This window comes from Mya arenaria, chromosome 3, assembly GCF_026914265.1.
Source record: "Mya arenaria isolate MELC-2E11 chromosome 3, ASM2691426v1".
Taxonomy (NCBI): domain Eukaryota; kingdom Metazoa; phylum Mollusca; class Bivalvia; order Myida; family Myidae; genus Mya; species Mya arenaria.
The window spans coordinates 77743155-77760690 of NC_069124.1; the positions used below are offsets into that span (position 1 = coordinate 77743155).

Here is a 17536-nt window from a genome sequence, read left to right on the forward strand (position 1 = left end):
CTAAAATAATTAATTCATATTCAACCATATAGTCAGGCTGAGTATTGGTTTACACATGAAAAGGTTTATAAAGCGGCTTAAAAGCCTTCTATGTAATGCACCTAGTGATTGGTATTTTACACATCAAAGAAATACATGTTTATAGTATTCAGTAACAGCATTTAAATAAATTTCTTTTAATTTAAATCTTTAACCGATACATTCAGGTACACGTACACATAACAGCTTTCAACATACAACAAATTAGTTCATGATTAAGAACCAGGTTGAACAAGAAAGGTATTCAAGAAAGTGGAATTTATCATTTTGAAGGTTAACACAAAGGTTCTTTTATCACAAAGCGAAGAGCGCACTAGTGTAGCACTTTCTTGTAACTACATGTACATAAGAAATGTTATGATCACAGTCTTATTCCTGCAGTATTGCACATCCCACCACACAAACATACATGTTGGTCACGCTTAACGCCTCCAGTACTGAAATACAAGACATACAAAAGATCAGCAGTCGTTACAAAGAACATGAAAGTAAAATGTAAATCTGCAAATATTTATTGCTACATACACACTAGGCATTCTATTGGACAAAAAGGCAATTTGACTTGTATAACACGCAACAGTTTGTGATTGTATTGTTTATTTTCAATATTGCACTCTTAATTGGATAAGAGCAACAACATTTTACCAATGGTAAGCCATGTTTCAATTATCAGCTATTCCTTGAAATAAACATACGCTGTTGATAATCTTTTTTAAACAATAAATACACAGCTGCAGAAGATATTAGTTAAAATGTAAATATGAGGATTCATCATTTGTTTGTATGTTTGTTCATACTGTATGAACATAAGAAGGCACACCTGCAACTTTCCCCAAGAAATGCTAAAGGTAATTTTTTTAGTAAAAATTAAAAAAGTTGAAATTTTAAACATGTCAAATATACCGGTAAATTCTATATACGAAGTTGTACCAAAGCTAGATTGTGGGATTTATATCTTTCCTTACATCTTGAGTATACAAAGTTCTAATAAATCTAATGTTTTATCTTTTTTTACATCTTAAATAATAATACTTAAGGGCAGAAAAAATGGCACTGTCAAAGAAAACCCAAATGTTTAACCTAAACAACATAAGGAAGCAAAAGCGTTGTTGTTTCTGACATCTGTCGACCAACATGTGCATTCCCACCCTTGAGCGTACCTGTGCCATCTTATGGAACTGTTCAACCAGTGCGGGCATGAGGGCGGAGACACTCTCGTCAATCAGAGACTGGAGGTACGCCACCGCCTCCTCATCAGTCAGGTGTAACACAAACTTGTCCTGGACCTGCATGCAGACACTGATTAGCAAACCTTTTCCACATAAATCAATGAAACAGTTGAGTACAGTGTTTTCAATTATTGTAAGACTTCGAATTATTTTCACAAGATTCAATTTCTGCTATTAACATAATATAACTGAGGCCTTTTATTTTGTAAGTTGAAAAGCCCAAAAGTGACAAAGAACCAGTCACTTCACATAAAATGACATTAATAGACTAGAATCTCAGACCTTTTTCACAGTTTTGTCTGGCTCCAGGGCGATATCTGGAATGTTGGCATCCACCATCAAGGAAAACAGGTTCAGTATCAGGTTGGCTGACCTGCAAGAATAATTCGGTTATAACCAACATGTGAACACTTTTTATGACATCAAACTTGTGAATATCATTTTTTAATCCTTGTTGAACCTTAAAACAGTCTTCATTATTAAGTGAAGTATGAATATTGAAAAATAACTTAAGACTCAATGTTATACCCACAGCATAAAATCCACCTACCTCGGTAGATAGAAATTTAAATCAAATAATTTTTTTGGTGATTTTTAGAGTTTATGAAGGTCTGTCAGCATCCAATTGCCTGCATTTGGGCTTGTCACAATATTCAAGTGTATTAAAAGCCAGAAGTGACATGAGTTAGAAGTTACCGCTATCTTATTACATCTAGATATAGGGAGTTGATATAATCTATTATTATTTTTTTAATACTGTCAAACTTAACAGTGAAAATCTTTGCAGAATCCAGTATATCTAGTTATGAATTAATGATCATTAAAATCATCTCTTGGTTAGAAGAGTTTGATAGGAGCTGGTGTCATTCCTTTACCTGCGTAGAGCTAGGAATGCCGTGAAGCAGTGAAGTTTGAAGTCCTTGAAGTGGTCGGACGTGGTCCCTCCCATAGCATCCACCATCTCCTTGCTGAGCTTCATGGGTGGGGGTAGGGGCTTAGGATCCCGTCCCAGAATGTACCCAAAGTCTATGTGGAATAGCTTTCCTGGAGTATTCAAGTTAACAAATTGTAATGTCATCATATGGATCAAGAGTTTTGTTCTGCTAGTCCTTCTTTCTAATCTGGTCAAGAAACAGCAAGCATGAATTTTAATGCAGCTAATTAGAAAATCAATACTTTTACTTAGGCATTTTATTCAAACTTGTTCCATGGTGATCAAGCTGACAATAATGCAAGTCAATATCTGTTTATTGTCGGGCTCCATGTGACATTGGAAAATGTTACAAAATTATGGCACATAACCTACAGGGAACAAGGGATTAACTACCTGAGCTACATAACATTAGGTTGTCAAGATGGCGATCTCCAACACCCAGCAGGTAGGTGACAACGCAGTAGCTGGCACAACTCTTGATGTAGTTGTCCATGACTTCAGGCACAATCCCGTATGTGCTCCCCTCACTGGGCGCCAACTTGCGGAAGTAGTTCTGTATCGTCCCTTCCTTCTCCAACACGTCAGCCACGGGCTGCGACTCTATGAACTGCACAAAACCTGACAGGAAACAAATAATTCACATGTATATATGCACATAAACTTCTGTTATTAATACTCTTGTCAATTTTCTAGATTAAACAGTTGATTAATAATAAATATTACACTTTGTGAACTACTGAAAGAGAATGTTTGTGAGATCTCTATACACATACTGCATATATATGTCATACAGTAAATGGGTGGGTTGGTCGAGGTAAAGGTAAAGTTCAAAACTTTTTTCTTCACATGTATTTTAAAATGAATTATAATGACAATAATTTAGCACAGACAATAATAATTAATAGGTGTAATTGAGAAAATAATGATGAGATTATAACTTTGCTTTGCAATATGCAAATTAGAAAGAACATGACTTGTCAAACCTGAATAAAAGAAAATTGCGTGTTTTTTTCCACATCTAGTCGCAATTCCCATGATGCCAAAAAAGTAAAAATGGTGACAGCATGAAGTTACCCTCAATATACATACATGTACAAAGATAAAGTCATTCATTTTACTTATTTTAATAGTTGATAATCAAGTAATGATAAGAACTTTTACCACACTACTGTTAGACATTATTTTGTTTTTAATGACGAAATCTTTGTTATTCACTGAAAAGTAATACAAGTGTTATAGTAAACTACCGTACTAGAAGTGTTTTAATTGTCAAACATTGAAAACAAGACATTCATCAACTTAAAATGAAACTCAGGCCACTAAAAACAACGGTTAACTCAAGATTTTAGGCCGGTACTAAGCACCCTCAAGTTATCACCATTCTACTGTATAATAATCTGATATTCATATGACTCACCATGTTTGGTACTTGTTGCTAGAGTCTTGTACGGTGTCAGCTTAAGATCCAGGTTTTCCTTCTTCAAAAGCTGCAAATGGAAAACAGATTTTCATCAATATGTTCTCAAGCAATGTAAAAAAGCAGATGTTTTTTAAACCTATAAAGAAGTTAAATTACAAGTTATTACAAGTAATATCTTAATATGCAAGAAACATCCTTAAACTCACCCTGTCCATAAGTGTGAACATCTGCAGAATGAGTTGATCTTGGCGCAGGTCATCTCCGTGTTTAAACAATGTCACATACTGCCCACCCTCATTGGTCCGGAATGTCAGTCGGCACGGCATCAGGTTGCTCTACAGACAACATAGTTGTACAATACAATCGAAACAATGGGAATCTCATTGATACTAAGATAGGGTTCAGAAGAGATGATGAACACTTTAAACACTGGTATGAGTTGTTTGTAAATTCAGCTTATTTAACCATGATCACCATCATGTTTCTAAACTCCTGTATAAAGTGTCATTTCAATTAACAGATACAAAATTTGGCAGTAGCTGAATTCCTCAACAATTGTTGTCCAGATAGTATTCACTACAAGGTTTTATTAAACTTTTTCACATTTTAGTTTCGACATTGGGACTCCCTCTTTCCAGATTCGCGTCAGAACCCTGGACATAGATGAAGCAATAATGACGGGTCAGAAATGGTCCAACTGAAAACACATTTATTATGACAGTACATATATTAATTCACAGTATATTATACTCAACAAATGTCTTCCTATTACTTTTTCTAACAATACTAACCTTAAACAGCGTAGCAGATGTAGGTTCAATGGCGTTGACCTTGATATCGGGGTCAAGAGGTAGAGGAAGGGTCTCAAAGTCTGAGAAATTTATCTTGCAAACGTCCGGGTCCTGGAGCAGGGCCTGCAGCTTTTCTATCTGTAAACACACAAACATGGGACCGCATGGTATAAATAGTTCAATATGTGTTTTGATAATTATGTACATATGCATCAAATTACATAAACTGCAATCTTTGCTTGATAAAAACAAAAAAATACTTGTATAAGCTGAAAATGAAATAGAAAAGTAAACAATGAAATTGAAAACTTTGGTAATGAAGGATTTATTTTAGGGATGCAAACTAATATTCGAATATTTGAATAATTGATCGAACGTTTGGTATTCGAATGTCAAAATCAGTATTCGAATATTCAAAAAAAAAAGGTGAATAAATAGAATATAAAACCTTTTTGCCTACAACTATGTTATTGTGTTAATAGTTAGTTTGTGTTGTTTTTACAACGATTGGCCCATTATGCCAGCAGTGTGAATGTGATGGCATTACACTATACATGCATCATGTGAAACTTAAGGACATATTGTCTGGTACTATAAAAACTCCCCGTAATATTACAATAACTGGCAAGTGACATAAAAAAAAATTCACATTGCTCAAATTGCCGTGCTGATATGAATGACATGTGCTACAATAATGTAGTTACATGTATGTGCTTTAAACTGTTTTCAATGTTTCGATATAATGCTCGTGCTTTGAAAGGTAACTGTAGAGAATAACTTTTTAGTATATACTTCCTCTATTGAGTCAAAATCTACATGTTTTTGTTTTGTTATTTTACTAGTTCCTGAGTTGGTTTGGTTGGTAGTTATATTTAGTAAAAGTCAATCCAGGAACGTGGTTGCTGGTCCTACAGAAAGACCCTCAATGAACGCATAACGCCATTTGACCAGGAATCCATCTAATTTAAGTTTTAACATTGTTTACAAATATGAAGGCAGTGGAATTGAACTTAATTAATTTTGTTTGTTCATCCTGTATTTTTTTCTTTCTAATAATGGGGAATTTCTGAGACATTTGGGGGAATCTGGGTCCGCCGCGCGTACTGGCTACAACAAAGTACTGTTAAAATGACCCGTTTATTACATTAGCGAATAATAATAAAAGTTTACTATAACTTCTAAAAGATGTGTTTTGGTAATCAAATATTGGATCAAAAGAATTACCGAATATTCGAATATTAATTCTGCCATTTGTTTGCATCCCTTATTTATTTCAGTTTTTAATAAGTTGATTTATAAATAGCTCAAACAAAAGGGCAGACCTTTTTCTTCCTGTTGCCACTCTCCCGCGCAATTATTTTCACAAGGTTCACAAGCCGATCCATGAAGTTTTGCTGGCGAATCAACATGGCTCGGCGGTGGCGAAACTCCTGTCCTCCCTTCAAACAAAGGATTGTAAATGTGAATTTAATTGTTATTCAAATGAGGCTTCAAAACAGTAAATTTTTCTCTGAAACATAACTATTTATCAGCAATATTGAAATCGCGCCATATTCTTCCAGCAGTGGATTATCAATTGTTACCACTCAACAAAATAGATATTATTTCAACCCAAAATACTCATATAAAGAGAGAAGCATGTTTAATTTTCAGAAAATGGAAATAAATAAAATATTTTGTTTTTGTTTTTAATCAGGGATATTGTTTTGAGTTTCTTTAAATAAGTACCGGTAGGTGAACTATTGGTACGGACACAGTCATTTCAGTGAATTATACTGCGTGTGATTGGCATATGAGTTAATTCTATAAAATAAACCATAAATTATAAATATTATCATACTGATTTTTAAATCAGGAGCTATTCAGTATTTCTCAAGTCATTCAAGAAAAACCATCATTTCCAGGCAAAAAGGGATCCCTAAACAGTATGAGTAGTATGTATTTAACATTTCAGAAAATAAATTTCAACCCATGCTTTACAATGAAGCATATTATGGATTTTCTGTCTGGAAAAGAAGTAGTTGTACCTTGACGAGCTTGCTGCTGAATCGTTTGAACACTGTATAGTACATGTCCTTTGTCCGCTGATCCTTCTCCATCTCATGGTCTTCACTCTCCACCATCAAGTACCTGATACAAACAATAACTCAATATTATCTCTCCATGTCGAGTACCATTCAGGTAACTGAAGACTCTACACTATCAAGTATCAGACACATACGAGTTACTCAAGATCTTCAACCTTCACTACCAAGTACCAGACACATACGAGTTACTCTAGATCTTCAACCTTCACTACCAAGTACCAGACACATACGAGTTACTCAAGATCTTCAACCTTCACTACCAAGTACCAGACACATGCGAGTTACTCTAGATCTTCAACCTTCACTACCAAGTACCAGACACATACGAGTTACTCAAGATCTTCAACCTTCACTACCAAGTACCAGACACATACGAGTTACTCTAGATCTTCAACCTTCACTACCAAGTACCAGACACATACGAGTTACTCAAGATCTTCAACCTTCACTACCAAGTACCAGACACATACGAGTTACTCAAGATCTTCAACCTTCACTACCAAGTACCAGACACATACGAGTTACTCTAGATCTTCAACCTTCACTACCAAGTACCAGACACATACGAGTTACTCTAGATCTTCAACCTTCACTACCAAGTACCAGACACATACGAGTTACTCTAGATCTTCAACCTTCACTACCAAGTACCAGACACATATGAGTTACTCAAGATCTTCAACCTTCACTACCAAGTACCAGACACATACGAGTTACTCTAGATCTTCAACCTTCACTACCAAGTACCAGACACATACGAGTTACTCAAGATCTTCAACCTTCACTACCAAGTACCAGACACATACGAGTTACTCTAGATCTTCAACCTTCACTACCAAGTACCAGACACATACGAGTTACTCAAGATCTTCAACCTCCACTACCAAGTACCAGACACATACAAGTTACTCTAGATCTTTAACCTTCACTACCAAGTACCAGACACATACGAGTTACTCTAGATCTTCCACCTTCACTACCAAGTACCAGACACATACGAGTTACTCAAGATCTTTACTCTCAACTGTCAAGTACCAGACACATACGAGTTACTCTAGATCTTCAACCTTCACTACCAAGTACCAGACACATACGAGTTGCTCAAGATCTTCAACCTTCACTACCAAGTACCAGACACATACGAGTTACTCTAGATCTTCAACCTTCACTACCAAGTACCAGACACATACGAGTTACTCTAGATCTTCAACCTTCACTACCAAGTACCAGACACATACTAGTTACTCAAAATCTTCAACCTTCACTACCAAGTATCAGACACATACGAGTTACTCAAGATCTTCAACCTTCACTACCAAGTATCAGACACATACGAGTTACTCAAGATCTTCAACCTTCACTACCAAGTACCAGACACATACGAGTTACTCTAGATCTTCAACCTTCACTACCAAGTACCAGACACATACGAGTTACTCAAGATCTTTGCTCTCAACTGTCAAGTACCAGACACATACGAGTTACTCTAGATCTTCAACCTTCACTACCAAGTACCAGACACATACGAGTTACTCAAGATCTTCAACCTTCACTACCAAGTACCAGACACATACGAGTTACTCTAGATCTTCAACCTTCACTACCAAGTACCAGACACATATGAGTTACTCTAGATCTTCAACCTTCACTACCAAGTACCAGACACATACGAGTTACTCAAGATCTTCAACCTTCACTACCAAGTACCAGACACATACGAGTTACTCTAGATCTTCAACCTTCACTACCAAGTACCAGACACATACGAGTTACTCTAGATCTTCAACCTTCACTACCAAGTACCAGACACATACGAGTTACTCAAGATCTTCAACCTTCACTACCAAGTACCAGACACATACGAGTTACTCAAGATCTTCAACCTTCACAACCAAGTACCAGACACATACGAGTTACTCAAGATCTTCAACCTTCACTACCAAGTACCAGACACATACAAGTTACTCTAGATCTTCAACCTTCACTACCAAGTACCAGACACATACGAGTTACTCTAGATCTTCAACCTTCACTACCAAGTATCAGACACATACGAGTTACTCAAGATCTTCAACCTTCACTACCAAGTACCAGACACATACGAGTTACTCAAGATCTTTACTCTCAACTGTCAAGTACCTGACACTTACAAGTATTGTTAAAATGAAAATCTTAAGAATCATTAAGTTTATGTTTTTCATTGTCTCTTCCGGACTATATCTATTCATGCCTTCTATTTAATATATACCTTTAGCTCTATTTTAAACATGGCCAACATTGACAAAAATTTAATGAATGTTACTAAATTGGTTGAACCTTCTAATCATTCAATTTATATTTGTCAAATCATTTATGGCAGAAAAAAATCAATATTGAGGCTTATAGTCAAATGAAGGCTACAGGTTTTTAAAAAAATGCTGCAATAGTTCTGTTCTGTCAGAGAGAGACATCTTCAACTTGATAGTATCATCATTATCATGTACATGAAGTTTTCAAAACAATTTATATACAAGTCAAGATCTCATGAGATAGAAAGCTTTGTTAGGGATGCCACATACCAGTAAAAATAGTTAGCCAGGCTGAGATTGTGGCTAGCTCGAGAGATGAGGAATGTCGCCAAGTCCATCTCATTCTCCAGGCGCGTTGCTGTGCTTTCCTCCTGTTTTGGAGATGTGCCAAGTTCATCCATCAAGGAATCATGGGAAGTGGTCCGCGTCATCACAGGGGCTGAATACCTAGATATCAAATGAACATTTTCCATCAGTTTGGGTTCCACTCCTATACAGAATTCAACACTATCTGTTGGTTTTAAAGGATTGTTTAAATTCTCAATAGATTATATTAAAATTTGATTCCACTACTTTTAAATGGATTTCAAGTTCATGTCAACAATGTACATGGACATTCTATTGGCAATCACCTGTCCTTGTCTGCCTGTTGTGGGGAGTTATCATCCTGTGAGATAGATTCCCGGCGGGTTGTGGCTGTGCTGGTGTCTGCAGCGGCTGCCTGGATCTCATCAAAGTTCTCATACTTCAAGGCCTGAACAAGCTGGAGCAGGTACAGCAGCAGGTCCTAAGCATCAAAGGGCATATTCTATACAGTCAGATTTAGTAATTATTTTTTTAACATAACTGTGAAAAAAGTTTATTTATTACAATATAACATCAAACATGAGATTCTTTCATGATAAGCTACTGCACTAATCTTGTTGGTTACTTAACAACCAAACATACAATCTTCTGGTACTAAAGTAACAATACAATAACAAATGAAACTTTTAGTGGGCATCTACCTTAATCATTGGGAATCAGAACCTGAGAAAATCTAGGTGTATTCATTATTCACCAAACCTTTTCCAACACATACTCACATCATCATCAGCCTGTCGTAGCCTGTTGACAGCATACTTGCGGACGGCCGGGTGTGAGAAGGTGGGTGTGAGCAGCTCGAGGGCATCCTCCACATCCATGGGGCTCCAGGAGCCCAGAAGCTCCAAGGCTTGCTTAACCTCACCTGCCTGGCTCCACTTCACACACTTCAGGAACTTTGTCAAAGCCTGCCATGGTGAAAATATAGAAATAACTGAGTATATTACCATGTGCAATGACTGACATGATTAATGTCATGAAAAAAGTTAAGTTTAATGAATTAAGATAAGATAAAACATTAGACTCTACATCAATTGTCTAGGAAGAGAAAGAATTAACAAGCTCATCAATTAAATCTCAATGAAGATGTAGGACTAAATTTATATTATATTCTTCAACACAGGAGATTCTACAATAAATGAGTGCACAAAAGTAAGCCTACCTTTTTCTGCGAGGAGAGGTAGAACCTATATTTCCACACCAAGTCCTCTTCCTCTGAAGTAAGAGTTTTGGTTGGTGGGTAACCAACAATGGTGTTGAGCAGGTTACGGATCTTTGCATCTGGTTTCATGTCCCTGTCAGTGGGGCCACTACGGAGAGAGCGGGCCAGTCTGTGATGCTTGCTTTCTACCAAGTTCTCCAGTGAGATCTCTGGGTCAGGTATCACAACCAGGTCCCCATACGTGTTGAATGTGTTACCATCATCTCCTCCCTAGCAGCAGTAAAAACATGTAATATTTACATTGCTCAAAGTATTCAAAATGTTCCAATTTTCTTATATAGTAATGAAATTAACCATAGTTTTATTTGCTGCAAACATTTTTCTCTTAAATGTGGTTAGGACGGCTTTCATTTAAGTGAATGAACAGGTAGGTTTACACCAACTTATAGGTTCACATAAACAGATTTGGTTCACATAAACTGGCTGGTGACTCTCCCTTAAATTTCAACTCAGCACAAATATGAAATGAAAGCTGTGAAAACTTTAAGCACACCTTCTCAAAGTAGACAATGGTATAGTCAATGTTCTCATAGAAGACACGAGGGAACTCTATCATCAGGTACATGTGGTTGGAGTCACGTTTCTGTCGCTCATTGACCATCTCAATCTCCCTGAATGTCAGCCGATCCAGCCAGTCTATCTTAACCATGTGACCGTCGCGGTGGCGCTTGCTCAGCTGTAAATATTTTTATTTTACCATTTTCATTGTGTCTCTGATAAACTGACAACCTTAAGCATACATAAGTTGCTGTGCTTGATATTCCTTAAGCTGAACTTCAGTGGCTTAAATACCAGAAAGCCTAAACAAGCTCTGTTCAACTTTCTGCCAACAAACAAGGTTGTGTTCAAAACTAATGCCCTCAATTAACCTTTATAAACCCAAAATTTCCAGATTCAAAGGAGACAGTGATGTTTAACATGTACATATATATGTTCATCAGGAATGTCCTTTTAACCAAGGAGTTAATTTATAGAAAAAACAATCGCCATGTCATGAGCATTGGCGATTAAAACAAAAATAATAATAATAATATGTCTAAATTACAATTACCTTAGAGAGCCTGCTCATCTGGTCATGGCTGTCACGTGGTTTCCCTGGGGTGGTGGTCTGGGGGCGGGGGTCAGCCTCGACATCTGGCCACACTTTCAGGTCATGCATGCCCTGGCGAAAAGTCCTGACATGGAAAGAACAAAATATTATGTCATGAAAGTTTTATTGAAACTCTTCTGTTGCTAGAAACAAAATTATATGCCAGACACATGTACAATTAGCAGTAAAAGCTATCAGCTACAAATACCCTACCCCTTCTTGCCAAAGAGAGTGATGGTTGTTCCTCCCACAGGGATGACGCGGTCTGTGCCGTAGATGTCCCACACAGTCAGGGCCAATACTGAGTCCCGGGGCAGGTCACTGTATTTGATTGGCAGGCGCAACCACTCATTCCAACTGGAAGGACAAGAAATGTTAATAAACTTCTCAAACAGTTATTACAGTAATAAAACAAGAGATGTTTGTCAACAATTATGACCCAAGAGCGTTGCTTTGTCAGGAACAAGTGGAGGATTGAATTAAGGTGTTTAAGAAGAAATGTATTGATTAGTCTTCAGGAAAGGAGAAGAGACAAATATTTCAAACTATGAAGTGTTGACAAGCATTTATAAGACTGTTGACCCAATGACTTTGATCTTTGATACACTGTCTAATCCCTTCAAAAATAGGGGTAATCTACCGGTCAAAGACTCACCACTGAAGTTTCAAGGACAAAGTTTGATTGACAACCAAAGTGTGCTTAATTTACAGTGACTGAAAATCCAAATACTCTTTAAAATATTTCTAAGATAACGATAACTTTATCAATATAAATGTTGTTTAAACAACTTATACACCATTTGAATGGTCAGATAATTTGCTTTCTATCATATTAAAATGTATTGTTTAAACCATAGTCAAGAATTTTACAGCTACTTAAAAACGTCTAAATGGTTGCATGATTTGGATTGTCAATATTCAGGAAAAGTGTCTTTTGTCATTTAGAAGGTTCACTGTTCTGCTTTTATAGCAAAACTTCTGTGTTATGGTTAACAAATGACATAGCTTTTGGTAACTATGCACTTTCAACCAATTCCTAGTCAGCAATATCAATAAATTCTTCAATGGAAATAAACTGGGGTTTTTCATTGTCAAATTCTTTCATTGACTGTTTGGTCATGTAACAGAGATCTTATATGAAAAAATGAATGAATTTTTTTTATCAAAATTTATACATATATCTTAACTGGTATTATATCAACAGAGGTAACTGTGCACTTTTTATTTCCTATGACAAAATGTTGCTTATTTCTTCAGATGAAATGTGTTGTTTAAATGTCAATTGGTTTCATATTCTCAGCCTGACAAGTAGGTCATGTAAGTCAACATTTTTTAGAGTTAGCTTAAAGAATTCTTTTTAATTAACATTTTCATCAAACTAAATTCATATCTTTACAAGTGACTGAAAGGCCGGAATAATAGTATAAAAGGCAGACAGCCTGAAAAATGTGCTCGCCGAATGGGTATAACCCGATGGCGAGGGTAAATAAGCTCCCCCCCCCCCCCCCCCCATGGCCATTTCACTTAATCTCACAAAGCTGTCTGCTAGTAAAGACTGCCAGTACATTTTTTAAGATATTCAAATAATTTACAAGCACAAATTGCTAAAATTTGTCACATGTTTTATTTAATGTAATATAAACATATCCTATGAATTTCAAGTCTCTCACACAGTTATAAATACTACTTTCAAATATTTTTTTATAACTGTCAAACAAATTCAATGTTCCCAGCAATGTTGATTGGTAGTTCATGTTGCTCTAACAGCCAACTGAATTTCACTACCTATTCCTGTTAACCACAGGTTAACTATGAGGTTTTAACCGACATCAGGTGGGAAACATCATTTATCTTGGCTGATATATACTATCAAATGGCTTATTATAACACAATTATTTGTGGAAGTATTTATTACTTTATTAGTTTATTAATCTAAATTCTCAAATGAAAAAAAAACAATGGATATATTTGTCTGTACCACTCTATCAGTAGCATATAACACCACAAGCCATGTGAATGTTGACCATCAAAACTTCTGACCTGAGCAGACCTCATAAACCAGATTAACCACTCCTTCTCTGCCAAATAGGCTTAATGGCTGTCAAGTAGGATATTTTAGGTCATCATGACATGCACCCCAGCCTTTAAGCAGGAATTGATAATTTATTCTTTTGTTGATACAAATCATTAAGGATGGCTAGTGATTTACTGCATTCAATGCTTATCCCTCTGGATTATCACCCAAGAAGGACTGGTACATGTATCTTACTTCCATCTGGTACTGAAAGCCTTGTATGCTGTGTGGCTGATGAGGGAGATCGGGTTGCCTCCACTAAACACCCTGCAGGTCACATACAGATCCGAACAGTCTGGACAGTACGCCCCAGAGTACCTCAACATTGGATCATTGAGCAGGTCATTATAGCTGGGCCTCTCCCTCTCCCCTTCTAATGTCCCTCTGGATTCAGGGAAAGGAAGAACAATAATGAATATAATATTTTTAATAATGGAAAATATAAAAATATAACAGTTTTTTAACAATTACCTGAAAGGCCTAGTTTAATCCTTCTATAAGTGACCCCCCCACCCCAACCATGTATAGTAAACAACCTCTGTGTATTGAATATAAGTATCTATCATGTGTTTCCGGTACGGATAGAAAAATCCGACCAGAGGGCACGCGTGTAAGCCGGTAACGAGGCTTGTTAAATTTTGCTTAAATAATAAATATGGCACATTTAATGAATTGTACTTAAATTATAAAACAATATTCTCCAGTCAGTGTTTTATACTGATGATGTGTAATATACATAGAGAATGCTTCCTGGATGAACTACATTGGGTACGAAAACATGTCAGGAGATAATGACTGAAACATAATCTAATGGTAATGTGCAGAAAACAAACTCATATTATTAGCATTAATAACAAATTTACATCTTTATTTCGACATTTTCTTCTAAATCGCAGCTGTAAATGTATTGAAATCGACCCTCTGTCATTTTGGGGACGAAGTGGTACGAATTTCTTAATCTTTAAAAACCCACACCATATTGAGCAAAAACATGGCTGTCAACACCGGGAATATTGATGTTATCATTGATAATAAGGAGAAAGAACCACCTAAATGTGCACATGGTAATGAATATTTACAAAATCTTAATTTAGTACATTGAATTACATGAAAAACAATAATTACTCGTGATACAAGAAAAATGATAAAAAAGTAATATATTTTCGCGATTTAATTAATGTGGTAGCATAATAAAGAACAAGGATTTTAACGCACATACACCGAACTAAATTATAACAACACAAGATTTAGAAAGTAAATAAATGTGACTTATATATTAAAAAAAGTGATTTTGAAATTAATCACTGCAACATTTTCAACGATAAATATTTGCTTATAGACCAAGTCTACATATATAAAACAGGGGTGTAGAAATTAATTCAAGTAGCAGGGAATATCCTAAAAGTAGGCGGGGGGTCTGGGTGTCCTCCCCCTGTTAGGGTCAAGGGGGCAACGCCCCTTGTGGGATGAATTTAAGCCTTTTTAACCAAACATTCTAGTCTTCTGGTGCATGTTTATTTTGTAACAGGGAACCTTAACATAAATGTACTATAATATGATACTGAAACTGAGTACTATCCCCCCACCCACCAGTGAGGGCTAACTAATGAACCAAACTACTGTCAAATTCAGATTTAGGATAATATTATAACATTCCAGACCACATGCCTTGACATTTGCTAGCTATTCCCTCCTAATAATATATGTAATTTCTTCTCTACCAATTATATACTTTCAGCCACTGAATCACTATATTAACCTCTGAAAATTAAACATCTGACTTCATTTTCTGTGGTTCTAGATATTTCACCTGCAACTAACTTATTCCATTTTGATACCAAAAGAAATATCTGGACACTAAATTTCACCCTACGTACATGTAAAATTCATCAAAATAATGGATTGTTTTTAGCAGTGACATCACCGCAAGCTTGTTCATTTTGTTTACACCTGGTTAAGTTTAACACGCGTATATAAAATTTACTGTTGCGTAAATGGTAATAGGACTAACAGAAGGCCAGACACGCTCATGTTGCATACTTACTACGCTTTTTTGTGTCTGGAAAAAAATATTTATTTCACCCTCCATTGCTTCGCAAATCATTAATTTCAAAACATCCGCAGAGGGGATGCGACTAATAAGGTCATGTATCGAGCTAATGTTATTGTATTCGGAACACTGGGAAACCCAAACTTGAAAAACATCCCAGAGGGGGATGCGACTAATGACGTCACGTATCGAGCTAATGCTGTATTGTAGTCGGAACGCGCAGAAAGCAAAATTAACAATACCATAGCAACCCCAGACCATTTTTTTTAAAGTAAATTATAGCTTATTCATGAAAACCATTGGAAGCAGCTTATTAAGACCTTTACAGAACATTTTGATTTTTTTAAATATCTTAATAAATAAAAAAGTTATGGCATTTTAAAGTCAACAATTTCGGGCGGCTTTTATGAATTTTTGCCCCTATACAATCCTATATAACGATTCGCGAGTCGCGGAACTCGTTTTTCAAGAATTTTCACCATTTTTTTCATAACTTTTGTTTAAACAAAGTTATATTCATGAAACTTGGCAGTCTTGTGTGTTTTTTTCTCCTCTTTCCATTTTTTCTACTTATTTATTCCTTTTGACATACCTTTATATAGAAAAATGAAAAAACAAACCCCAAAATAAGACATATTTTGAACATTTTTATTAAGGTGATCAAATCAACAGTATTACTGAGATTTTTTTTTTTAAATCAACTGGAATATCAAAAGAAATTATTTCAATGAAAGCTTATAACTTTAATTACATTAAACAGAATTCTTCTATTGTATATGTCATTATCAATGCTACTCACATTTTATTGAAATAAAATAGCACTAAATTACTGAAACAAAATTGTCAATTGCCATCTCTGGCAAAAAAATACAAGTTACACTAAAAATAGCACATAGTTTCACATGACATTCAACTTAAAAATACAACTCTTGATATCCTTGATATTTAAGGTCAACTGCACCGTATGTTGGAAAAAACCACTGTCTTCCAGAGTTTTTAGCCTCTGGGACAAGTCCACAGCACAAAATAAATTCTTTGTTCACTTTTTGTGCATCTTTTCGTGCTGGCCACATGAACATACCAGCAGTACGACATGGTGCCATGAAGTTTACTACAGCGGTAGTTTCATCAACCTCTTCAACACATCCTGGGTACCAGGCATCTTGATATGCGATGGCAACATAGTCATTCACATGAAAAGAATGGATTGTAGAGTCGAGAATTGGCTCCGATTCTGGTTTGTCATATGGCTTACTGGACTTCTTCCTCTTCTTTTTTGGTTCCTCTTGCATGGTGTTGAAAAGTTCACGTTTGACTTAACTCTCCTCAGCCATATGCGCCTTGCGCAAGTCACGACCACCACTTCGTGCAGCTTTCATGAGTGTGGCCTTTTCATTGTCAGGTTTTTCATCCAACCACTTGAAAAGCTGTCTCCTATTCCTCTTTATGAGCTGAACACTGGAGTTGTGATGAAATGATGCATTCGGCCTTCTTCGCTGGGAGCTGTCCAGGTCCCCAAAGTGGTGCTCACACCCAAGGTTGGTCACGTGGGAGAAATGGGTGCTTTGTAGGTCTGATTTCGATGGTGTCCCTGCATAACGCCCACCGTCAAGAAAATCTACCAGCTGTTTCTCCACAGTTCGTCGCATTGCACCACATAGCACACTGATTAATTTCAGGAGCAGTTCATTTGTCGGGCTATTTAACAGTGTGCTAAACTTTTTTGTGTGTGGAACACAGCTGTGGTATAACCAGTGTTTTTCTAACATGTTGGCAGGTGTCTACTTTTAGGTTCCCATCTGGTAGTGCATTCAGATGGTTAGTTTCCAAGTCTTTGGTTGATAGATTGATGCTCTCACAGAACGGTCCAGGATGATCCATCAATGGTGACCGATGCTGTTCCAAAGGGTCCATTGTGACTGTTTGCTGCCCTCCTGGAATTGTTAAAG

The 17536-nt window shown here is 36.3% G+C and overlaps 2 protein-coding genes and 1 pseudogene across 4 annotated transcripts in view; 1 reads left to right on the forward strand and 2 right to left on the reverse strand.

The window, feature by feature from the left end:
• Window positions 1-14525, reverse strand: LOC128227630 (phosphatidylinositol 3-kinase catalytic subunit type 3-like). 3 transcript variants are annotated; one of them, XM_052938342.1, is made up of 19 exons: window positions 14401-14525; window positions 13733-13921; window positions 11677-11820; window positions 11425-11548; window positions 10867-11049; window positions 10314-10583; window positions 9874-10059; window positions 9421-9575; window positions 9059-9235; window positions 6441-6543; window positions 5736-5852; window positions 4414-4551; window positions 3829-3957; window positions 3620-3689; window positions 2596-2820; window positions 2144-2312; window positions 1551-1641; window positions 1200-1325; window positions 1-476 (listed from the first exon to the last, which is right to left on the reverse strand). In XM_052938342.1, the coding sequence occupies exons 1-19, from the start codon at window positions 14463-14465 to the stop codon at window positions 462-464; spliced, it is 2676 nt and encodes an 891-aa protein (XP_052794302.1). In that variant the 5' UTR covers window positions 14466-14525; the 3' UTR covers window positions 1-461. The 3 variants fall into 3 exon arrangements, with proteins under 3 accessions (XP_052794302.1, XP_052794304.1, XP_052794305.1); XM_052938344.1 differs by lacking the exon at window positions 14401-14525 and adding an exon at window positions 14009-14106; XM_052938345.1 differs by lacking the exons at window positions 13733-13921; window positions 14401-14525 and adding an exon at window positions 14009-14168.
• LOC128227631 (rRNA N6-adenosine-methyltransferase ZCCHC4-like) overlaps window positions 14496-17536 on the forward strand; it is an 18658-nt gene continuing 15617 nt past the window's right edge. The window contains exon 1 of the mRNA XM_052938346.1: window positions 14496-14601. Coding sequence (XP_052794306.1) covers window positions 14529-14601 — 73 coding nt within the window. The 5' untranslated portion in view covers window positions 14496-14528. The remainder of the gene's footprint in view (window positions 14602-17536) is intronic.
• The window catches only part of LOC128227632 (uncharacterized), a 3895-nt pseudogene continuing 1151 nt past the window's right edge, over window positions 14793-17536 (reverse strand).

Excerpts from the sequence above, each read along its gene's own strand:
- LOC128227630 (XM_052938342.1), bottom strand. The coding sequence starts at position 14,465 with ATGACAGAGGGTCGATTTCAATACATTTACAGCTGCGATTTAGAAGAA. Across the intron at positions 11,821-13,732 it reads GCTTTCAGTACCAGATGGAA|TTGGAATGAGTGGTTGCGCC; the intron begins GTAAGATACATG and ends TTGTCCTTCCAG. Across the intron at positions 3,958-4,413 it reads CATCTGCTACGCTGTTTAAG|AGCAACCTGATGCCGTGCCG; the intron begins GTTAGTATTGTT and ends TGTTGTCTGTAG.